Below are 25,901 nucleotides of genomic sequence, written 5' to 3' on the forward strand. Positions count from 1 at the left end.
GGGAATCAACCTGCAATCTTATTGTTAAGAGCACTGTGCTCTAACCAACTGAGCTAACCGCCGCCTCCGAAGTTACTTTTTAAAAACATGTGTTCTAGCAAGATAGGGAATAACAGTATAGTGCCTTCCTAAACACTGAGTATTTTTCTTATTTCCTGGCATTTGAACAGTTTTAAAATTATTCTTATTGTAATTTGCTTTTCTAAAAATTTCTAGTAACCTTGACAAGTTCACACGCTTTTTTACTCGTTCTATTTTCTTTGGCTATAACTTTTAGAGAGTGTGGGGGTTCCATTTGCATGAAAGGAAGAAGCAGAGACCTGGGAAAGGAGCACTGGTCCAGGAGTCAGAAGTCAGGGTTCTACTGCATTAGCTTCCTAACTGGCTTCCCCACTTCCATTTGTCACCCCTCCAAACAGCAACCAGAGTGGTCATTTTAACTTTAGCTAGCTCATGTCCCTCTCCTGCTTAAACCCATCCACTGGCTTCCCATTGCTTTGAAAATTCATCTGTGCTACAATGGGCAAAGCTCTGCTCTGCAACCGTGTTTACTCCACTGCAGCCACACCGGCCTTTGTTCCTCCAACATCGTTGTGCTGGCCTGTAATTGCTCTTTGCTTATTTACGCGCTTGGCTCCCACTCCTTCAGGATTTAGCTCATACGTCAACCTCCTTTGGCGGGTCTTCCGTGCCTCCCCCATCACACGTCATTGTTTTGGGTGTTTTTTTCATAGCACCTATCACAGCCAGAAATGATGGTGATCGTCAGTTGGTTCGCTTGTTCTTTTTGTCTCCCCCACCAGAACGTAAGCTGGGAGACACGCAGCTTTGGCTCCTTTACTGCCGGCAGCCCCAGCCTCTTGCAGGTTAGGCATTAATTATTATAGCTGAGTGAATGAAGACTTCAGTGCACGTCACCTTTAACGCGGGTGTTTACTAGATGGATGTGAGCAGCGCATCCCATTAGGGAGTGAGAGGTGGACAGCACAGAAGGGGGAGTGCGGGGTGATCTTCGCACAAGTTATAGAGCGCAGAGACCTAGCATAATGCTTTAAGGGAGCCATTGGGAAGAGTTTTCTTTTTTCTTTTCTTTTCTTTCTTTTTTTTTATTTTTATTTTTTTTTGACACGGGGACCTGATTGAAAGCAAACGGGAAGCAAACTAGAAGACGAAGAGCCAAAGACCTGCGAGTCCCGGTGCACTCGGGCGGGCAGGCACTCCGGCGGAATCCGCACAAGGCTGGTCGCACGTCGCCCGCCTGGGTGTCCCCGACCCTGGGTCCTTAGCCCGTCCCAGCGACCCGGGTGCCACCGCAAACGCCTCTCTCCCCTCGCGTATCCGCTTCCTTGGAGCGCTAAAAGGGCTTTCAAAATCCTAACTGTAAGTGACATCTTTCTCCAAGTTAAAAGAAAAAAAAAAAACAAACCTGAAAAAAATGCTGGAACGTACAGAGAAATCGCCGAGGCCGCATCCCGCTCGTCCCCACCCCCGCCCACCTGCGTTCTCGTTCGCGCATGCGTTCCAGGCCCAGGGCGGGGCTTGCCCGTGACGCCATCTGGCCGGGACTGCGCAGGCGCGACACGGAGTCACGGACGGTCTCCCGCGCCTGGCAGATCGCGCGGGAGCGGGACGTCGGGGCTGCGGGTTGGTGGGAACGGAAGCCGCTGCGGGGCGGAGGGGAAGCCAGGATGGCGGCCCCGAGCAGGAAGAGCTCCACTCCAACCCCCCTGGCCTCCAAGAGGGCTGCCCCGAGAGATCCCTCGTCGGAGGTCCCGAGCAAGAGGAAGAGTTCCGCGCCCCCACTGCCGTCCGGGCCGTTCGTGGAAGGCTCTATCGTCCGCATCGCGATGGAGAACTTCCTGTGAGTGGCGGGAGGCCGTGCGGCGGCGGGGGAGGCCCGCGGGCCGGGGCTGCGCGCTGCGTGCGTGTGGGAAGGGGATGTGTCCCGGGCTGGTGGCTCCGGCGGTGAGTTTGCGTCGTGGTCGCCGTGGGGGTTTTCATTTAGGCGGTGTCGATGGATGTTTGTGGGGGGGGTGCCAGGTGTGTGTCGTGGAGAAGGCGTCCTTTGGCGGGCAGGGGACGTCGTGGGCGTTAGAGCTCTGCTCCCCGGAAGGCACGGCCCGCAGAGGGAGGGCGGAACTTGCGATTCCCCAGACTATGGGCCCTGGGGACGCACCAGAGGCAACAGTGACACGGCTCATGTGGCAGGTTCCTAAGCAGTAGGTGGATGCCCGGTGGCGACACGGTGACTGTCGTGCGGGGTAGAGGTAGAAATGGACGCGCAAGTCAGCGCTCGCAGCCACTGGGCCTCCCCGCAGGCGATGACACCTACAAGTCCGTCTTTCTTTCCTGGGCTCCTCTCTCCTTTCACACCGTAATCACCACAGTCATGTTAGGATTTAGTAATATGTTTCCATACAAATACCGTGTTCTTACAGCACCTTACAGTGGGTTCATTTTGGTCGAGGATTTTTTTTTTTTAAGCTTGCGCGTAGTGTGGGTGTAGGAGAAACAGAATTGCAAGAACCACATCAACAGTTGTTTCCAAGCAACTGTCACGTGCCAGGTGTAGAAATAGGTGCTTTATTTATGCAGTGCTTTCATTCTTTCCTAATAACAACTCTTTGTATTGTCTCCATCGATGAGATAAGCGCAGCGAGGTTGATTTGCCCACATTTACACAGCTAATAGGCACCTGCATTACTATGTGAATCCGGATCGGCAAAGATCATCAAATCAGTTACTTATCGTAACAATGTCTATATCGGGAGGCCACGGGGGCACAAAGGGTGAAGTTAATACCTTCCACAACAGAGAGCAAGGGCTTTGTACGGAGGTTCTGAAAGGCCTAAAAGAAGGGAAGTGCACTGGAGACAGAAGGGCCCGCCTGCAAGTTTATCTGTCGGAAGCATCAAGTATTTTAGTAGGCTGCAACACAGGCGGTGAGTGAACATGTGGACATAAGTGATACTGAAGAGGTTGGCAACTGTCGAGGGTCTACGTTTACTATGCTAAGGAATTCCAACTTCATTCTGTAAGGAACCGGTATGCATATTAAGTAGGGAATGGCATGCGATTTGTGTTGCTCTGGGAACAGTGTGAATGAAAGATACTTCAGAAAGGGTGCAAGGTTGGAGGCAAGATTTTTACAGTATGAAGGCAGGCGATGACCAGGATTTGAACCTATGAGTAGCAGGTGGTGAGTAGGAACGGAAAGGAAAGAGATTTGACAGGATCTGGCTACAAATTAATTGTGAAGCATGAGGGTAAGAGGAATGCAGCAATGGCTGATTGGTCAGGTATGGTACTATTCTGAAGAGGATCAGTTTGGGGAGAATAATAATAAATGCCTTTTGGGCCCTGTGTCTTGAAATTTTCTGTGGGACATTTAAAAGAGACCTTCCATAGGCAGTATTTATAAATGTCTGGAGCTTACAGGAAAATGTGAACAGGTGAGAGAGATTTAGGAGCATGTATATAGGTGATTGTTGAAGTTGCAAAAATGAGATTGCCCAAGAGGAAATATAAATGGGAAGAATAGGAGGCCGAGTACAGAGTCCAGGAGAATGCCAACATTTAAGGTTAGACAGAGGGGAATTCACTGACTGAGAAGGAACTGTTCAGGGAGGTAAGAGGAGAACTGTAGGAGAGTATTATCAAAGAAGCCAAGGAAAAGAGTTTTTCTAAAATACCTACTACATTTCAATGTAGTAGATACAGGACTTGAAAAGAGCCCCCTGCATGTAGCAATTAGAACATCTTCGACCCTTTGATAAAGCAGTGGAAGAAGAAAACTTTGTAAGTCCTAAAAGAAGGAATATGTGTGAGGAAGTAAACCTGGATATGAAGAGGAGAACAAGAGTGGCTGAAAAGTGCAGAGCTGGGTGAGGTTTTGTTTATTTTCACATTAAGAGGACTTTTGAGTTTTAGGAATGAAGTAAGGGGTAGGCTTAGACAACCAAAATGGCCTGAAAGAGAATGGTCAAAGGAAGGAATCCTATGAGTGAACCAAGACAAATGGGGTTGGGAGTGGAGGGAGAGGTTTCTAGGCAGAAGGAACAGGATGCGCAAAGACTTGGAGAGAGAAGGAAGCCTAAAATAGTCAAGAAGAAAGAAATTCTTTATATACTTAGAGTACCCTGAGTAGAGGTCTGATTAGTGAATAGGGGAAGGAGATAGAAAGTAGACAAAGGTGAAGCTAGAGCTAAGTGGCATCAGATTTGCATGTCTACCAACATGGTTTGGTGATTGAATGATGTGTGCGTGTTGGGGGGGTGTTTTGGGTAGAGGTAACGGAGATGGTAGAATCAAAGATGACTGAAAACTAATGCTTAGGTTTCTGATACGGGCAGTGGGATGGATGATGGTGCTATTCCCTGTGAGACTACAAGGGTGGTTTTGGAAGGAAAGGTGGTAGGTTTCGTTTTCAATGTGTTAGGTTTGAGGTGACTGTTATGGGACATCAAATAAGGTTATTGAAGTGGTAATTGCATCTGTCGGTCATCTGGGCTAACTTTCAGCACGTAGGTGCTACCTGAGGCCATGGAGAATACATGAGCTACTAGGCAGAATATTAATGTACAGACTGACAAGAGGGCCTTTGACAATAGTTCTTTCAAGGGGAGCTCAGAGGAAAAGAGAACTCATAAAAAGGGAATTCCCAATAAACATAGTGTCAGAACGGTGAATTTTTTTAAATGCAAAAGCTTTGTTCTGTTAGCAGTTCTTCCTGTTTATAATATATGTGTGTACTGTATAGGCCAGAAATTCTCATGCTTTTTTCTGTTGTTTTTATTATTTTCTGAAATACCAGTTGCATCACTATTTTAATAAGACAGTTGAACAGAGATTCCACAGCAGGAAACTCAAGTGTTGAAAGAATGGGGCTTCCTGTGTTGGGATTAAGAAGTTCCAAGTCTGGTAATTTTCCAGGTGACTGAAATTTCCAAACTAATTTTATTTTAACTCTTATAAGGGGTTCCTTCAAGACCCAGCTGCTAACAGAACAACGTATCTGAAAAGATAAAGTAGATGGATGCTTTATAGAGATGTGAGGTTCTAAACCTGCCAGAATATACTTCTCCTTTACCACCTGTTTTTATTTTTATTACCACCTGGCATTTCAAAATTAATTTCTTTGAGTATTAAAGTTGAAGGGTGTTTGGTTAAATTCTATATGTAGCAGGTTAGTAGCAGGTAAGACATTTATTCTTTGAGAATTAGTTGGCAGCTAACTAAAACCCGGTGGGAACAGGACATTGTTTATGGGTTTTAATTCAGGGTATTCAAAGATAAGCTAGAAAAATACCGGAGTCAGAGTTTGCTTCGTTCCCATTTTGCCATAGCTGTCCCTGGCGACTAATAAGGATTATGTGCTCCTGGTAGAGTGCTGGATAGCATGCAGCTTTCTAGTACAAGGGAATAGTACAGAAGTACCTGGGGTTGATACGTTCTTGTTTCCTCCCACAGGAATAAAATCTATTTGAACATGGACTATCACTGCATCTTTTGATGAATCTCTGGCAGCTTATTAAAAGGAAACCAATGTAATTTTTTAAAATTAATAGTAAAATGAAAACATTGGGTTGATGTATATCTTCAGTTGTCTAATTAGAATAATAATTTGATTGGATTGTAATAGTAGAATATGAGAAGTTGCTATTAAGCATTTTAATTCAAGAGAAATTAAATGTAAAATCCACAGATTTAAGATGAGCCATGATTCCTCTTACATAAAAAATTTTTTAAATTATTTTATTTGTATAATAGCTTTGATATATTCTCTCATGTATTATAATTGTTAGAGAGGACAAATAATATCAAATTTTGCTTTATTCAACAGACTTATAGTTGAAAAGAGCATATGAAATTTTATTTTCCTAATGATGTTTTTATTTTAGCTAAGCATTATCGGTTTTTCATTTTTTCCATTGATACATTTCCCCCTCTAGTTTATTAACCTATAAATAACATTAAATTTGTAAGTTAGCTGGCTTTTAAAGGTATTTGAGGGAGCCTGTAGAAAAATGATAAAGTAAAGCAAGAAAAAGTGCTTTTGTAAAGAAAATATTCTTCACTTCTCTGCTTAGTAATTTCACCTCTTTATAATTTAGAACATATGATATCTGTGAAGTATGTCCTGGACCCCACTTGAATATGATTATTGGAGCTAATGGAACAGGGAAGTCCAGCATTGTGTGTGCCATTTGCCTTGGATTAGCAGGCAAACCTGCTTTCATGGGACGGGCAGATAAGGTGAGTTAATATAAGTACTTTTTATTTATTTATTTTTTCATCAAAGCAGTCACTTGCTTTTAGTAACAATTCCTACATCTCAATTCCTTGGGTATAGCAAACGTGTAGTGCTTGAATATAAAGAAAGAGTTGGCAGGTAGAGAAGCTGGGAGGAGATTTCCATTTCTAGAAGTATTTTGGGTTATAAACCAAGTACATAACACTTGAAATTCTTAGGTATTGTAAAAAAAAAAAAATTTTTTTATTGTATTTCTGGGCTTGTGGAAATGTGAAATAAATTTACCAAGGTCAGAAACGTAGTGTGAATCTGAGGACTTAAGCAAGCTCTGGAGTTGTTTCCTCAGGGACATTTGCTTACCTTGCACCCTAAAGCCTGGCTTTGAATTGGATGCGCAGGATTGGAGGTCCCGTAGGTGGGGGAAGGGCTACAAGATAAAACTAGATGCCAAATACTGTGTGCAGCTGGAAAAAACTCCTCAGAATGGGGCAGTGGGATTACTTACTTCACTGTTAGCTCTGAATACAGTGGAGAAAAGAAGAAAATCTTGCAAAGAATTCTTAACCACAAGCTTTAACACGTTTGAGGGCAGAATTCATATTACCTGTGTGGCCTAAATATCATAAATTCTAATTTTAGTTTAAAGTGGTAAAGTTAGTAATACCACCAGGCACTGGCACAAGCAAATTCAATCCTCTTAAGGAGACTACCTTCAGTTTAATCCTCAAAAGAATTCAAACATGAAGTCCCAAGAAATTCATGAATCCATAACTAAAAATCACAAAACATAGATGGACACGAATCACCAAAAATAAAGGCTAACGAAAACAACAGACTGTACAATCAGACCTACGAAGCTTGGAGTTAGAGATTAAAACTAGGAGTATTTAATTTGTTTAAGGGGGTAAAGGAAGGTGGCAAGTGTAACAAAGGAATAAGTAATGAAAAGATTAGGTAAATTTGAAAAAATAATTAAAATAGAACTTAAAGAAATAAAAATACATTACTCGAAGAGAGAAACTTGATGGGCAGGTAAAACAACAAAGCAGACACATTTGAGAAGAGAATTTGTAACCTAAAATACTTGAAAACATTTTTTAAGTGCAATATAGAGATAAAGAGATAAATAAAATAAAATTGAGGTTGAGACATGATAAGTAAAGGAAGATAATCCTTTTTTTTAAGTATCTCCAAAGGGAGATAATAGACTAAGGAAAAGTCAATATTTGAAGAAAGAATGACTAAGATTTTCCAGAAGTGTTGAAAAGTTTGAATTCTCAGATTCAAGAAGCAGTATAAATGAAAGAAATACACAAGTTGACACATTGTAGTGAATTACAGAATACCAAACACAGTAATACTATGTTCTCAGAATGATAAGACAAAGGGAAAGAAAATGAAGTTCTTCACTAAAGGAACTTTGACAGTATACAATTTAGGAAGGAAAATGATCCCAGGAAAGTCTCAGATGTAAGAAGAAATGGTGAGCAAAGAAATGATAAACATGTAGGGAAATTGTATGCAAATTCTAACAACACTAATATCTAATTTTTGAAGTTTAAATCAAACAATATAGAATTGTGCTTCCGAGACAACTGGAAGGAACTGATCAGAGTTCAAGTATTCTGTGGATTTGTATTGTTGGGAGGAAGTTAAGATAAGCAATTAACTTCAGAATTTAAGTTAAATATGCATATTAAAATTTCTGGGGTGAACCACTAAACAATTGAAATCCAAAAATTCTCCACAAGAAAGGTAAAAAATTAGAATGAGAGATGGGAATAAAAAAAAAAAAAAAAAACCCCACTGGTCAAACAACCTAGGGGGTCTTGGGAAAAAAAGAAGAGGAGAAAAGAAACAGAAATACGGAAAATGAGATCATTAAAAAACATAAAATAAGAAGGTAGAAATACATGCAGATGTATTTACAATAATATAAATGGGTGTAAATTCTTGTTAAACGAGGTAGTCTGTTAGAGTAGGTAAAGTTCAGTTCTATTTTGTTTATAATAAGCATATCTAAAAAAGCTACAGAAAAGTTCATAGTAAAAGGATAAAAAAAATACATTCCAGGCAAATATTATACAAAAGAAAGTAGGTGTAGCTGAATTAATACCAAGCAAAATAGACTTTAAAGCAAAAAGTACTTTTAGTGATAAAGATGGTCATTAAATATTGATGAAAAGTTCAGTTCAGCAGAAAATTCAGTTTTCAATTTTAATTCAGATACTCAAGCTCCAGAATATATAAGCAAAAACAGCAGCACTCTTAACCAGAAGTTAACAAATGCATAACCATAGTGGGAGAGCTAGTAGTAATCAATAGATCAGTCAGATAAAAAAATTAGTAAGAATGCAGGTATACCTCAGAGATACTGTAGGTTCAGTTCCAAACTACCACAATACAGCAAATATTGCAATAAAGAGTGTCACACTTTAGACACTCTTTGGTTTTTGGTTTCTCAGTACACCTAAAGTTATGTTTATATTACACTGTACTCTATTAAGTGTGCAATAGCATTATGTCTGAAAAACAAGTACGTACTTTAATTTAAAAATGCTTTATTGCTAAAAAAAAAAAAATGCTACCCACCACCTGAACCCTCAGTGAGTCATAATCTTTTTGGCACTGATAGACTTGCTTAATGCAGGGTTGCCACAAACCTTCAATTTTTAAAAAAATGCAGTATCTGTGAAGTACAATAAAATGAGGTATTCCTGTATAGAAGATATAAACACTGTACTCTGAAATTGGAGAGAACACATTCTTTTTCAACACATACGGAACATTTCTAAAAATAGACTGAGCCATAAATCAAAAATCAAAAATATCAAAGAATTGGGTACCACACAGACTATGTTCTCTGACCACCATGCTAGTGAGAGAAATAATAACAAAAAGATAACTAAAATTTTTCCTTTTGTTCAGAATAAAACATATACTTCCATATTATACACAGATCAAAGAAGAAATCTTAATGGAAATTGGAAAATCAGAGCAGAAGTTAATAATTAACAATGATATAATAGGCACCACAAAACCAAAAATTGCTTTCAAAAAGATTAATGAAATCAGTAACTTCTGAGAAGATGGGGGAGGGAATAAAGGAATGAAAAAAAGTAATCATTAAGGTATGTTATACTGTGATCCAAACAATCCCCAGTACGCATTGGGAAAGGGAATTGGCTGTTAAAACGCCTCCAAAAAAGACACATATTTCTTCCACTCACATTTCATTGGTCAAAGAAAGTCAAAAGGCCACACACCTTGCATCAGAGAAAATGAGCAAATGCAGTTCTTCTATGGGCTTAAAGGAGAACCAGAATATTCATGAAGTGTCCTGATGACTACTACCAGGGTAGTACCAGAATGCAACAGAGATTTAAAAGATTATAAGGGAATATTATGAACAACTTTATGCAATAAATTTTAAATTTTTAGAAAGTGAATATTTAGGTTTCTCCAACCATATAAATTACCAAAATTGACTCAAAATGAAAAAATAAGCTGTTTAATTTTTCACAGAACACCAGACAATCATGGATTAGTTCTAAGAGCAAAAATTTCGTATTTTACATAGAAAATATTACTCTAGGTACCAAAATCAGTGAGAAAATTATTCACCAGTCTCACTCAAGAACACAGAAGCAAAAATCCCAAAAGAAAAACAAAAACAAAAACCCAGAAACTGTAGCCTGCTGAATTTAATAATACAGAAAATGCATAATATATCATGACCAAATTGAATTTATTCAAGGAATGAGAGATTGATTGAACATTAGAAAAAATTAACATACCATGTTTTAAAGAACTATATGATCATCTCAATAAATAGAGAAAAATCATTCAGTTAAATTCCACAGTAAGTTCTTATTAAAAACAGCAAATTAGGAAAAGAAGGGATATTTCTTAATTTAATAAAAGATATTTGTGAAAATGTAAATTCAGGAATAAGTTGAGGTTACCTACTCCTGTCACTGCTATTCAGCCATTGTACAGGAAGTTCTAGGTAGAATTGTAGGGTAAGACAAAGAAAAGATACAAGTTAGAAAAACCACAAAAACTTTAGATAAGCCTTCTGATAAATTAACGTGGAATTTTATCAGGATTGCTAGATACAGGATTATATAACAAATCATAGATCTGTACACTAACAATGAACAGAAAAATGCAGTTAAAAATAGATACTGTTTACAACAGCAACAAAAGTACAAGTTACGTAGCAATAAATTAACAAAAGACATGTAAGGCCTATATGCAGAAATTGTAAAATTTTATTTAAAAACAAAGTTTGATTAAATGGCAAGATACACTGTTAATGGGCAGGAAAACCTGATATAAAAGTGTCATTCTTCGAACATTGATCTGCATATTCAGTATCATTTCAGTCAAAATCCCAATACTGTTTATAGCAAATTACAAGCTAGTTCTAAAATTTAGATGGAAGAACAAAGGGCCAAAGAGTAGCTTCGATACTCCTAAGAAATAAAACAAAATGAGAAAACTCCTCCAACCAGATAGCGAGACTTATGAAGTTACAGTAATTTAAGACATGGTATTGGTGTAGGAATATAAAATAGACCAGTGTGATGTGACAGAATAAAAAGCCCAGGTACAAAGCCATGATTCGTCGACTCTTGATTTATGACAGATGTGACATTGTATACGAGTTGGGGGGGCAAATGGATAAATAGTACTGAGACAATTGGTTACCCATATAGGAAAAAAAAAGAAATTGAGCCTATCCTCACACTTTAACAAAAATCAATTCCGAGTGAGTTGAAGACATAAATGTGATCGATGAGGGGCGGTCGGTTAGCTCAGTTGGTTAGAGTGCAGTGCTCTTAATAAGGTTGCAGGTTCTATCCTCACTTGGGCCACCGTGAGCTGTGCCCTCCACAACTAGATTGAAACAACTAGTTGACTTGGCGCTGATGGATCCTGGAAAAACACCCTTTAAGTAATTTTTTTTTTAAGTTAAAAAAATAATAATAAATGTGATTGACCAGAAAGTTTTTAGAAGATATAGGTAATAGAGAAAAGTATCTTTGTGACCTTGGGTTAAAGAAAATTTTCTTACATAGAAATATAGATCAAAAAGGTAAATAATTATAAATTAAACCAAAATAAAATTTAAAAACTTTCATTTATCAAAAGACACCATAATGGAAAAGACGAGCCACAAATTGGGAGAACGTTTATAACATAACAAAAGATTGGTATCTAGACTATATAATAAGCAAAACAATAACAATTCACGATAAATGGGCAAAAGATATGCTCAGCTGTCACAGAAGAGGCAGCTCAAATAGGTAATATATGAAAAGTTGCTCAACTCCTTTAATTATCAGAGAAATGCAAATTAACCTGGGCATGGTCTATCCATCAGACTCAAAAAAATTCTGGCAGTGCCATATGCTTACAGGAATATGAAACACTGCTGACGCTCTCTTGGTGGGATGTGAATTTGTGCAACTTCTTTACAAAATGACATGGCATTACCTAGTAAATTTGTAGGTGTTAACCCAGTCACTCAAATATTCTACTCCTGGATATCTTAGTAAGTTCTTGTATGTTTATACTAGATGAAATTATGGAAATATTTATAGCAGTATGATTTACAACAATAAATTTTATCATAGTCAAATAAAATTGAATATTATATGACAGTGAAAATAAACCTTAGCTTATTGGTTAAATCTCAAAAACATAATTTAAGGAAAAATTCCATCTTGGAAGAATACATGTAAGATGAGTTTATAGAATGGTCAGGAACAATATATTTAATGTTCAGAGATATATATATAGCAAAACTGAAAAAAAGCAAAAGGATGATCAACAAATCAGCTTAGAGATTTCAGTTGTTGAGAGAGAAGAATGCAATGGCGGTGAGTTATACAGGGAATCAGATACACTGATAATGTTCAGTTCCTTAAATTGGTGGTAGATGGTGGTTTTAATCCTTAAACAGTACATGAAGTTTATGAGATGTGATCACACAATACGGTGAATGTTTAAATAAAAATAAATTACAGTAAAAGACATTGCCATTAATCCCACTCAAAATACTCCCCCTCACTTCGAACACACTTAATACCCATTGTTCCTGTCAACTTTTTGAAGCAGTTGCGGACTTTTATCCTCCATCATGACAATGCTCCATGTCACACATGCTTCTGGTATACGGCATTTTCTGTCAAATAAAAACATTACAGTGTGTCCCCATCCACCTTATTCACTGGATCTGGCACCGTGTGACTTCTGTCTCTTCCCCAAAGTCAAAATGATTCAGGACATGACGCAGCCATGACAGCGCAACTAAAGACACTCACAAAAGAGCACTTCCAGAACTGCTTCAGAAAGGGGCAAGAACGATGGGATAAGTGTGTTCGAAGCGAGGGGGAGTATTTTGATGAGGATTAATGGCAATTTCTTTCACTGTAATACATTTTTTTATGTAAACATTCACTATATTGTTTGTTAACACTTCATATATATATCGTTTGCTATATACACCATATAAAAACATGTTTTAAAAAGATAGTCTGAGAGTTGAGTTGTTATCCACTCTAAAATAATTTTAAAACTTGATTCTATATTTTTCTATAACTCGCAAATACTGTAATATTATCAAAATGGTATTACAAGTTTCTTAAGTTTCTTAGCGAGGCTTAAAATTTAAAGTAGGGTTACAAGATTGAGGCATATATACCTTAATATTATAAATAAACCCATTCAAAACGTATGTGTACTTTTAATGCTATATGGGAAACATGTATAAGGCAAAGAAAAGATACCACTCTTTCAATAATTAGCCTTGTGACCTTAGTCAATTGTCTGGACCTCAGTTTTTCTTTATTTCAAAGAGAGTTGGAGTAGATGATTTCCAAGGACAACTCAGATTTTTATAAATATTAATGTATAGCTTTTTAATTGTCAGAAATTATTTATTAAATCCTTACCTCTATGTAATGGTCTGCTGGATTGTGCTCTGATGGCTGTATAGTAAGAATAGACAGGACTGTAACAATTTTCACCAGCCTTCTCATGTATTTTTGTCTTAAAGAAGACGTCTGTTCTCATTTTGAGTGGTAGGGGTTTTAAAGCAGGCTGTGAAATGCAGTTTCTTAGGTGACACATTGCAGACCTTTGGGTATCCACATTCTCAGCAAAGTTATTTTTAATGTATTTATATTTAAATGCTAATATAAAAATTTAACACCAACATGTTCTGTACCATTCATCTAACTTTACAATAAAGACTGCCTCCTAATTTTTTTCTTCTGATTAGCACCAAATATTTTAATTGCTGCAAGCTAATGAGCAGATGGCACTCCTACTTAAATGCCGTTGTTTTTCCTATTTGTGAAGAAACTAAAACAGAGGTTAAGTAACCTTGTCAAGGTCATACAACTTACATATGTTTGAGTGGAGATTTGAACGTGGACCATGTATATTAACACTTATACGCTTAATTAAGCTGTGGTTTTCTGGTTACAAGAACAAGCTTTCTTTTCTTTTGGGGCCTCTTTTATTATCTATGTAATGGATATAATATACCTCATAAAGTTGCTCATGAGTGTTAAATGAGAAAATTATATATAAAGTGCTTAGCACAGCACATAATAGTAATGCTTAATAAATATTAGTTGTGGTTATAATTGTCATCATTGCCATTACCACTATTAAAAAAGATAATTATTTGCAAGGTGTATTCTCCACTTTTTTTTAGTGTTACTTACATATAGCCTGATTGAAGATCCAATCTGATTTTTTTAGGCCTAGTGTCTGTTTTTACGCTTACGCTCATATATATATAGAAACTAGCTCAAATATGTCTTACTATGTTAATTCGTACTTAAATTGTATTTACTATATATATTGCTCTTTTAAAAAAATACTTGGTGACAGTCAGATTAATAACAATAATTAATAACAGGATGGGTAATATCAGAGTGGTTGTTAATAACGTATAATCTGCACAACTCCATAGAAGTCTCCAGTGGTAATGAGATTGGATGTAACTCTTTATGATTATTCTATAGAACTTGTTTTCCCACTGGCTTTTTCTCTTCTTTCTGAGAGTCTGTTTGGTAAAGTGGCTAAATACACAGACTTTGGAGCCAGACTACCGGGGTTCAGATCCTCTCTGTGTACCACTTATTAGCTTTCTCATGAGCTTTGTAAGAGGCTACCTGGCACAGGAAAGGTTCAATAAATGGTAATATTATGATTGCTACTTTTGAGTGGGAAACAATGGAGGGGCCCAAATTTGGGAAGAGTAGCTTTAGAAAGTGATGGGAATGGACATAGCATAGTAATTGAGTGAGTCTTGATCTGAAAAATAATAATGGCATTGCTAAGTATCTGTTAACCTGGGAATGTGCATCACACAGCTCACTTTGTCTTTTTTTATTTCTTAGGTTGGCTTTTTTGTGAAGAGAGGATGTTCCAAAGGCATGATTGAAATTGAGTTGTAAGTGTTAAGTGCTGAAACCACTTTTTCCTATAATTTCTTAGTTTATGTTTATACTTTACTGATGACTTTAGAAAAGACTAATAATATAGTATTATGATACAAATATTGGAATTATTTCAAGAATACTTTATCTAGATAAGATTTTTTAATGCATCTTTTAAAACCTAAATTGTAAGAATTTTCTTTTGGTAAAATGCTTAAGGAAATTATAAGTTTATGGGAGATCATGAAATAGAAATATTCCACTGTTAAATACTGATTATGAAGTTGCAGTATTTTTACAAATTTAAGGTTATTTTTAGGTGTGCAGATTTTGAAAGTAATACTTGCTTGTTAAAAAAATACAAACAAGGGGAGGCCAGGTGGTTCAGTTGGTTAGAATGCAAGCTCTGAACAACAGGGTTGCTGGGTTGATTCCCACATGGGCCAGTGAGCTGCGCGGATTTGGGGAGTTGTCAATAGGATGGATGAAATCTCCAACGGAGAACATACAGGTGCAGGAAAGAAGGCTAAGAACTAAATCCCGTTGCACTGTAGAACTTAGAAGTTGAACGTAGGACAAACTAGGAAAGGAAACTGAAGAATTTACTAGTGAGTCAAAAAACATAATAACTGGAAAGTAATGCTGTGAATTGTTTGAGGAGGAGAGAGTAATCTGTCTGATGTTGCTGATCCGTCAGGTAAAGTGAAGACAAATAATTAGATTTAGCTCATCATTGGCCTTGACAAGGTTTGGGGAGTGCTTTTATTTATTCCTACTGAATGCTCAGGAAGGCCTGTTGAAAATATTTGTGAGCTAAGAACTGAATGATAAAAAAGGAGCTAACCATAAGAAGAACTGGAAGTAGACTATTCTGGGCAGAGGGAATAATTTGTGCAAATGATCTAAGGTGACATTAAGTTTGTTTCTGAGGAACAGAAAAATGGTAGTATGGCTGGAATGAAACGAAATTTTTGTTGTAGGATTTTGGAAAATACTATTTAGTTGGGTGGGAATATTCCCTTCTGTTCCTTATTTGGTACGCTTTTAATTATGAGTAAGCAGGTGAATTTTATCAGCATCTGTTGAGTAGATCATACTATTTTAATTGATAAGTTGATTAATTTCAAGATATTCACCCATTTTGCATTCTTAGAATAAATGCAGTATGGTCATAATTTTGTTGATGAATTGTTAGATTTGGCTTTCTAATTTTTTTGGTTTTTTTATTAAAGTTTATTGGGTTTTTTTATATCTGTATTTTGTTGGTGAAATATTTGTTTAAATGTTTGGTTAAACTTACTGATTAAAGTCATCTGGGCCTAGAGTTTTTTGTTTTTTAATGTAAGAGAATTTTGGAAATTTTATTTCTAAAATAAAGCATGTATTTTGAATATAAAAATTTTAAATTATTTTTTAACTAGGTTCAGGACTTCTGGAAATCTTGTAATTACCCGTGAGATTGATGTGGCAAAAAATCAGTCTTTTTGGTTCATCAACAAAAAATCGACAACCCAGAAAGTAGTAGAAGAGCAAGTTGCAGCCTTAAATATTCAAGTGAGCAATCTTTGCCAGTTTCTACCTCAGGTAGGAGAGAATTAAATGTAAAGATGGGAAGGTTTTGTGTATAATGTTTCTTCCTCTTTATATGTTTCTTTATGTAAATACTTTATGAGAGATATTGTAATGGGTACTATTTAAAGTGAGCATAGCACTCTTAGTACTAACAGTTCTTTGTAAAAGGTAGCATCTCTTACAGTATAATCTTACTAATTCGTAGTATTATAATATGGAAATTTTCGATTAATAAAAAGTCCTAAGTTATAATGTACAGGAAATAAAGTTGTATTATTTTTAAATACAGAGATTAGCTTGAATTGCTATGTGCTTCCATTTGTTGTAGGCTCAAAATTTTGTTAATAAACTTTTTTTATTAAATTTATTAGGGTGAGATTGGTTAATAAGATTATAAGTTTCAAGTGTACAATTCTATAATACATCATCTGTATATTGCATTGTGTGTTCACCACCCAAAGTCTAGTCTCCTTCTGTCACCATGTATTTGACTCCCTTTACCCTTTTAACCTCCTCCCAATCCCCATTCCCTCTGGTAACCACCATACTGTTGTCTGTGTCTAGGAGTTTGTTTGTTTGAATAAACAACTTCTTAGTCAGTGTTTTTGCATAAAATACCTGATATACCAAATCTCTTAAATCTTTAGGTGTGCCTTCTAAAACCTTTTTTATATTTTAAGTTTGTTTAATAAAAATAAAACATCCTGATAATGCACATTAAAGTCAAATGCCTTTTACATGTCTTTGAATTCTGCCTAGTAACAATTATTGTTCAGTTTTTTCTTCAGAAACAATGATTTGATTACTTACTATGTTTAAATTAAATAAAAATGAAATTTGAAAGCACTTATTAGCTGATATCAGATAATTTCCAGAAATAGATGTTTAAAATTGCCCTTGTAGTTCTTTTTAACTTCTAACGTTTTCATAGATGTGTGGTAGGTAATGATCATTTCTATCCCGGAGACTACTTTTTCTTTTATTCCCGAACTATTCATTATGTGTATATAAGGTTCTCAAAAGGACGACAATTTATACCCTAAGTTTATTTTTATTATTGTAAAGAATAATATATGAAAGGACAGGTTTTATATTAAGATCACATTTCAAAATAAAGTTGTTTTAAACGACTTTCATGTTGACAAGTGATCATTGAGTGAAACAAGTTTTGAAGACATTCATAAATGATAATAGTTGCTGATATTTAAGTTTTGTGCTCTAGGATAAAGTTGGAGAATTTGCTAAACTCAGTAAAATTGAACTCCTGGAAGCTACTGAGAAGTCAATTGGGCCTCCAGAAATGCACAGATACCACTGTGAACTCAAAAACTTCAGGGAGAAGGAAAAACAACTAGAGGTATTTATAAACGGAGAACTCATTTTTATTGTCTCTTAATAGATTTCTATGTCTCAGAATGTGGAAGACTAAATTCCGATGCACTGAGTGAATTCATACATTTGCGATATTTTTTCACTCAGAGTTATATTGCTAACATTAAGTGACAAAAAGTGAGAATGGATTTGACAATGTGAAGTTTGAAAAATTTGACTGTCATTTCATCAAATGCATGTTATTAATTGAATTTCTAAGGAACTAGTAATAGTATTACAAAGTATTTTCTCTCAGGAAGTTGCAGCATTATTCTTTCATTCATTCAATATTTATTAAATACCTACCATGTGTCAGGCACTGTGTAAGGCTTTGGGTAATACAGCAGATATCGTAGCTTTTAATATAGTGCTTCTGTCGAGCCAGTTCTTATATTTGTCCAGTTGCATGAGGGTAGACTTTCTAAAAGACTATATATTTAGTAACAGTATTGACGTTTTATTTCCACCTTTAACAAACATAAAATCTTTTTCTTCATATTATGAAAAGGTGTTTTATTTAATGAATCATTTTCCATGTCCCAGCAACTAAAATAATTCAGTAAATTTTTGTAATAAAAAATCTCGTGAACAAATGCTTTCTCTTAAACTGTATCTATCTATATTTTGATAATTTTTTTTTATAATTTAATATTTTTATTATGCTTATTCAGAGTGAATGACCAAAGGAGTTGTGATTATTTTATCCTACTTCAGATACTCTATCAGTCCTTTTGCCTCTCCCCACATCAAATAATCTAATACTCTCATCTGAAACTACCTACTGTCCTCTGAAAGAAAACAAGCATATGTTCTACTCAATTCTAAGTACATCTTTGCTTTTGTTATTTGCATTATAAAAGCAAAATTAGCTTTCCTTCATCTCATTTCTAAGTCCTTAAGTCATAGGTATTCATAACATATTAATAATTTTACTTTTCATTTGTATATTGCATTACACATACAGCAATTACTTGTTGAGCTTTCACACAAAGCAATTACTTCTACCATTGATGTGGATGGGGCAGATTACCCTTCTCTATAGGCAAGAAGAGTCCAGGCTCAGAAATATGGCAGGACTTCCTCGCAGTCACATGACTAAAAAATTATAGAGCGTAGACCAGAACTTAGGTATGCATGTTCATTTTACACAGTTCTTAAGAACGTCTGTGGAATTCGTTGTTGTGAAATTTTGCTAGCATTGTACATTTTTCATTATTAAAAGATTTGACCTGTTGTTTTTCTTTCAGTTAAACTAATTGTTTAAACAAATGCTTATTTTAGACCTCATGCAAAGAGAAAACTGAATATCTAGAGAAAATGATTCAGAGGAATGAAAGATACAAACAAGATGTGGAGAGGTTCTATGAACGTAAGCGACATTTAGATTTGATTGAGATGCTTGAAGCAAAAAGGCCATGGGTGGTAAGTCTTAATTGTTAAAGGCAAAAATAGTGATTTCTTTAAGTAGCAGAAAAGTTATAAAGAAGGCATTAATTATCTGTATTCACATTAGCTTTTGTTCTTTTTGCTTTATATAACATATATGACGAGGTGATTGAAAAATACGGTGAATGTTTAAATTAAAAAATTTATTACAGTAAAAGACATATTGCTGTATATCCACTCTGAAAATACGCCCCCTCGCTTCGAACACACTTATCCCATTACTCTTGCCACTTTCTGGAGCAGTTCTGAAGTCCTGTTTCGTGAGTATCTACTTCATCTTCCATCATGACAATGCTCCATGTCACACATCGCTTCTGATATACGACAATTTTTATTCTGTCAAATAAAAACATTACAGTGTGTCCTCATCCACCTTATTACTGGATCTGGCACCGTGCAACTTCTGGCTTTTCCAAATGTCAGTCAAAATGACCATAAAACGTGAACATTTTGAATCAATTCAGGACATCGAGGCAGCCACGACAGTGCAACTAAAGACACTCATGAAAGAGGACTTCCAGGACTGCTTCAGAAAGTGGCAAAAACGGTGGGATAAGTGTGTTCAAAGCCAGGGGAAGTATTTTGAGGGGGGATTTATAGCAATATGTCTTACTGTAATAAATTTTTCTTTAAATTAAACATTCACTATATTTTTTATCATACCTTGTATAATACAGTTTATCTGTCTCTTTGCTGTTACGTAGCTGTGTTCTATGTTATTGTATACAAACAACAGTTTTTAAGTCCGTTCTCTTAAGTCTTCCAGATTTGAGTTCTCAACAGGTAGTTTTGTTTTATAAAATGTTAATGATCTAAAAATGTTTACACGTGAAAATTAAATCTTTGAGTGTCTTTAGCTCACAGAGAATTTACTTGGAGTGTGCCACTAATAACCAAATTCAGCTACAGATGTAGTTGAGGGATATTAACTATAATCTTCTACTTGTATGCTTCATAAGTTTACTAAAGCTACTGTTTTCTTCTAATCACTGTGATGTATATTTTATTAATATTTAAGACCACAGTTTGGGCTAAAGGTTCAGTTCCCTCAATGCATTCCTTTACAGTGGGTGAAATGAAATAAGTAAGACAGTTTTATGGAAATAATTGTTACTAGAATGGAAAAATACGTGGCTCTGTTTGTAGCCTTCCTGCACCTTTTCCCCTGGTTCACTTTTCCCTATCCGCTACTCCCAATATTCTTACATGTTTTCCTTTCTTTGGCTTGTTTTGGTTACATTTTTCCTACAGCCATTATTACTCTTGGCACCTACTTTATCTTGGTTTTATGAAGTCTTTGGTTTCCTTTTTTCTAAGATTATCACTCTTAATTTTTTTCTTGAATTTAGTCTAATTGTTTTCTTAACTTCATTCCATTAACTCTTACTACATGCTCTCTTTGTACTCATTTTTTTAGCAAATATTTATTTGACATGACAAGCATCATTTTCACCTGCACACTTCTTTTTGTTTTCCTTTTTTGACCCATTTTCCTTTGTCTCCTACTTTTTTTCATTTTTACTTTTCATAACTGAGTTTCTTTTTCTCCTTTATATATTCCTATATCCCTTCTTTATTGAGAGACTAGAGAAGGAGAACCTTGTTTTAGTAGACATTAAGATATAAGTTTCAGAAACAGGGATGGAAATCAGAGTCCTGCCTAGTGATGGATATAAATGCTCAGTGAGTATCAGAACTCTTATAGTAACTCATTATGTTGGTGTTCACCATTTCTGGAGTTGTTTCAGAGGGCAAATGTTATGTTAATAGACTTGCCAAATGGATATCAAAGCAGTCCTTTCATAGATTTAGTTTCTGCCTGTGTCTTGATTTTAGTATGTGTGTTAGTTTAAGCTAGTAATGCATTCACTGCTATTTTTTAATTAATTGCAAGGAATATGAAAATGTTCGTCAGGAATATGAAGAAGTTAAACTAGCTCGTGACCGAGTGAAAGATGAAGTCAGAAAACTTAAAGAAGGGCAGATTCCTATGACACGTCGAATTGAAGATATTGAAACACAGCGTCACAATTTGGAGGCTCGAATCAAAGCGAAGGTACTTTTCTAGCTCAATTTCCTGTATTTTATTCTATGTAATACAAAAGATATTTTGCAAATTTTTAAAAATATTTTGTAGATTTACTTGTAGCTTTGGTTCCTTAAATTCTTTAATTAGAAATTCGACCACCACAGAGCTTTCAACATATTAATAATCATCACTGTTGGAAGGTTGCTACTTTGTAGAAATTTCAAGATATAAAAGGAGAAAAATGAAATGTGATTGTTTCAATTACAAGAGTGTTCAGAATAGTAGTCCTAGAAACATTGAATTCCTTTTGTGAATTTGTTATATCGGTTTTATAATTATATACCCTTTTGGAGGAGGGTATTATAGAAAACTTGATGTTTCTTAGAATAAATAGTGTAATGGCATATACAATATTACCTGCACTTGGAAAATACAACTAAAATTTTTATGGTCATGGCTTTCAACCTTTAGGGAGATTTTGGAGTCAGAGATTATTTTGAGAGTGGTTTAAATTATAGACCCTGCTATCCTATAGGATTATTTTTAGGATCAGATGAAAGAACATGAAAAAAGAAATGTTAAGAGTTAAACACACATATATATCGCTGCAGCTGTTTTTAATGTCAATAGGAATAGCCTTTTATAGATTTGCAAATAACTTAGTGTTTTTGGTGATAATTATATATTTGGTTTGAAGAAATCATGGAAAAGCATTGTTGGTTAACTTACATAATAACTTAATAGGGTAGGACCACATAATTCACTTGCTTGAGTTTTTAACTAACTTTCCCCTTTTCTGGTTCAATCTTACAGGCAACAGATATTAAGGAGACATCTCAAAAATGCAAACAAAAGCAAGATATTATAGAAAGGAAAGATAAGCATGTAAGATTTTGTATTGAAATTTTTATTATGCTCTAACTTTTGTGTTCAGGTCTGGATTATGGGACAACCTCTTGTTTGGGAGTTGTCTAAGTTCCTCCTCATTCTCTATGTATTATCTTAATCTGTAAGGGAAACTAATATTTGGAAATACAGTAGTTGCAGAGAGGATATAAGGAAAAATTGCTCACAACTGCTCATAGATACGCATTATGATCTTTGTAGCTGGGTATCTACAATTCTTTCATAGGGTAATGGTAAAATTGGATTTAGTTACCGTAATAGCAGAAATTAAATTGTAAGGAATTTATTCTGTTGTTTATGTTAAAAGTTGGGCATTAAAAATCTGATTACAAATTATTTTTCATGGGTAGAGTCTGATGGCAAAATTATTTTAGGGTGATTGGTTAAGAAAGTGGGCTTTTTAGGTAACAGATCCCTATATGTATGTGGGTTTCTATTTTCCAGGACCATTCATAAACTAAACTTTGAATTATCTGTTTTAGGGGGAGATCTATAAGTTGAAGCATTCCTGGTGGTTGAAGCATTACATTAATCTCCCAGCTTCCAGCCTCATTCCTTTTTCTATGCCTTTATCTTCAAGTCCCAGGCCTCTTTCATTTAATTTCTCTAGAGAATAAACTTCAAATTTCCATGGCAGAAGCTTGGCTGCCAGTGTTATATGCTCAAGGGGTGTGTATGGAGGAGGTATGGGGACATTGGACAGGAGGTAGAGCAGGGTTGATTCTGTTCTATGTGATATCTTTTATACTTGACATTTCCTAGTTCTAAGAGTCTTTGGGATTATTTTTTTCTTTTTTTTTTTTTTTTTTTTTTAAGAAAAGTCAACTCTCGTTCCTTTCTCCTTCACTCACTCTTTACACTGTGGTTCTTATAATAGGCTGCTAAATTAGTTGTCCTACTCTCTTTCATCTTCTGAATATTTATTGAAACCTAATTGCTGGTGTCTCTTTCCTTACTCCCATTGTCCTAATGGGATTGGACCCCTTTTACTCCATTTGTATTATAGTGAGAGTTTAGGAGGGAAACGCCATAAAGATTCATCTTTTAAAACCTGGACAGGAATACCAGGTTTGATAGGTTGTCTAATGTTGAATGATCGTTGCATTTCTCTCATAAATATTAGTTGGTATTTTAATACATTGCTGGATTCAACTAGAAAATCTTGTATTTGGGATTTTTTGTATCGTGTGAGATGGGTCTAAAATTTTAATTTGTTGCATCATTAACTGGTGTTTCAGTGTTATGTTGAAGTTTTAAGTAGTTCTGTATTCCTGGGCCAATATTTTCTTTTCTTCTCTCTGTCATATTTGCCAGGGTTTGTCATATAATTTTATAAGTTCTTGAATTCTCAACTTCTTTCTTTTTTTAATAGAAGTATAATTGAGATAGCATTATATTAGCTTCATGTGTACAAAATAATGATTTGATATTTGTATATGCTTCAAAATGATCACCACAGTAAGTCTAGTTAACATCCATCAACCATACATAGTTACAAATTTTTTTAACTGGGTGTTTGTACCTTTGACCCTTTTGACCCACCCCTCCAATCCCCTACCTCCGGTGACCATCAATCTAATCTCTATCTATGAGCTTATTTTACTTAGCATAATGCCCTCAGATTTCATCAGTATTGTCATAAATGGCAGGATTTCATTTTTTATAGCTGGATAATATTCCATTTTATTTATTTTATTTACATTTATTTTATTTATGTATATATGTATATTTCACAATTTATCCATTCATCCATTGACAGACACTTAGGTTGTTTCCATATCTTGGCTATTATAAATACTACAATAAAGATGGGGGTGCATATCTTTTTCTCAAGTTAAGTGTTTTTGTTTTCTTTGGATAAATACCCAGAAGTGGAGTTGCTGGGTTCTATTTTTAATTTTTTGCGGAACCTCCAAACTGTTTTCCACAATGGTGGTACCAATTTACGAACGTAAATTGTACCAACAATGCACAGGGGTTTCCTTTTCTCCACATCCTTGCTAATACTTGTGTCCTGTCTTTTTGGTAATAACCATTCTAAAGAAGTGATATATCATTGTGGGTTTGATTTGCATTTCCCTGATAATTAATGATGTTCAGTATCTTTTCATGTTGTACCTGTTGGCCAGCTGTATGTCGTCTTTGAAATAATGTCTATTTAGATCTACCCAGTTTTTTCTTCTGTTTTTTTTTTTTTAATTTATTGGGGTGATAATTGTTAATGAAATTACATAATTTCAGGTGTACAATTCTGTATTACATCATCTGTGAATCCCATTGTGTGTTCACCACCCAGAGTCAGTTCTCCTTCCATCACCATATATTTGAGATCTACCCGTTTTTTAATCAGATTGTTAGTTTTTTTTGTTAATTGAGTTATATGAATTTGTTTTACATTTTGGATATTAACCGCTTATTAAATACATGATTTACAAATATTCTCTCCCATTCAGCAGATTGCCTTTTCATTTTGTTGATCACCTTTGCTGTGCAGATCTTTTCTTAATTTTTAATAAATACACTTTACGATATAAATTTTTTTCTTGTTATCATTTGGCTGCATCTCACATGTTTTGACATGTGCTTTTGTTTTTCAGTTTAAGGTGTTACAACTTAATTTTAATGTTTTTATTTAAGGTTATATAGGAGCTTTTGCTATCTATGGACATGGAAATTTTAAGCCTTTTTTATGTAGAGTTCTGGTTGTGTTGCTTGATGGTTAATAAATGTAACTTTTATGACTTTATTTTAGAATTTTTTGCGATCCTTTGGACTTTCACTTTATATTTGGTTTTGTACATTTTCTGCGTATATTCAAAAAGAATGTGTGTTCTGTCTTTAGGTGTGGGGATATATATATGTTAAAACAGGCTTACTATAATTATATAACACAAATGTTTTACTTGCTTATTTTTTAACCTATCTGATTTATTTATTTTTAAAATGTTAATACCTCCTGTGAGTGTACCTATGTCTATTTTTTCTTGAAATTATATTAGTTTTTGCATCCTAGATTTTAAAGCTTTATTATTTTATTCTTTCAGCATCATGGTTTTATTTATCTTCTATAAATAAATATACTGGGTTTTGTTTTGAAAATTTTTTTCTACTTGGTGTGAGATACTTTTTCAAACAGTAAAGAAGTTGAACCAGTTCACATTTACTGTTTTCTGCTTACTGTGCTTTTTGTTTGATTCCTCCTGTTTCTTTTTCTACTTTCTGTTGCTATTGATGAAGATTTTATTTCATTTTTTTCTAAAGTTATGTGTTCTAAACCTATTCTGATTACTCTTAAAGTTTAAATAATACATTTGTCTACAAAAAGTTAATCAGTATTTTTTTCTTCCACTTAACTAAGACAAAATCTTAGCAAGCTTTTTTATTCCCATTTCTTCCACTCCGTGTCAATATCATCGGAAATTTTACTTCAGTGATTTAAAATGTTATTTTTTACTCTCTGTATTTATTCAAGCCTAGTAATATGTTTTATTGGTTTATTTGACCGTGTTACTTTTTATATCACACTTCTTGCTCCCCTCTTTGGAGGAGGTAGGGATTTGGGGCATGTTTCTTGCTGGCTGTCTTCTAGGTGTTTTAGAGAAGCTCTTTGGGCCATGAACATTCTGAGTCTCTTATATCAGAAAATACCTTTTTTGCATTTACTCTGCAATATTCATATGGCTGGATATTGAATTCTAAATTACAGTTTTTTTCTCAACACTTTGACAGTGCTGCTTCAGTATTCTCTTTGGTCCAATATTGTTCCTGAGAAGTAGCAGATAAAAGAGGTAGGCAAAAGTGTGGAGGTTCCTCAAAAAATTACAAATAGAATTACCATATGACCCAGCAATCGCTCTCCTGG

The 25,901-nt window shown here is 35.3% G+C and overlaps 1 protein-coding gene across 4 annotated transcripts in view; it reads left to right on the forward strand.

Annotated features, from left to right (window-relative positions):
* Positions 1-1,563: 1,563 nt before the first annotated feature.
* Positions 1,564-25,901, forward strand: part of SMC5 (structural maintenance of chromosomes 5) — a 72,933-nt gene continuing 48,595 nt past the window's right edge. For 3 of the 4 annotated variants that reach the window (XM_081067595.1, XM_081067597.1, XM_081067598.1), the window contains exons 1-8: positions 1,570-1,861; positions 6,114-6,255; positions 14,677-14,729; positions 16,137-16,299; positions 17,510-17,644; positions 18,940-19,080; positions 20,999-21,160; positions 21,947-22,018. In XM_081067595.1, the coding sequence (XP_080923721.1) occupies positions 1,689-1,861; positions 6,114-6,255; positions 14,677-14,729; positions 16,137-16,299; positions 17,510-17,644; positions 18,940-19,080; positions 20,999-21,160; positions 21,947-22,018 (1,041 nt within the window). In that variant the 5' untranslated portion in view covers positions 1,570-1,688. Of the gene's footprint in view, positions 1,862-6,113; positions 6,256-14,676; positions 14,730-16,136; positions 16,300-17,509; positions 17,645-18,939; positions 19,081-20,998; positions 21,161-21,946; positions 22,019-25,901 lie in introns of all 4 variants that reach the window. The other variant, XM_081067596.1, reaches the window with a different exon arrangement.

Source organism: Rhinolophus hipposideros, assembly GCF_964194185.1.
Source record: "Rhinolophus hipposideros genome assembly, chromosome: 11".
In the NCBI taxonomy this organism is placed as follows: Eukaryota; Metazoa; Chordata; class Mammalia; order Chiroptera; family Rhinolophidae; genus Rhinolophus; species Rhinolophus hipposideros.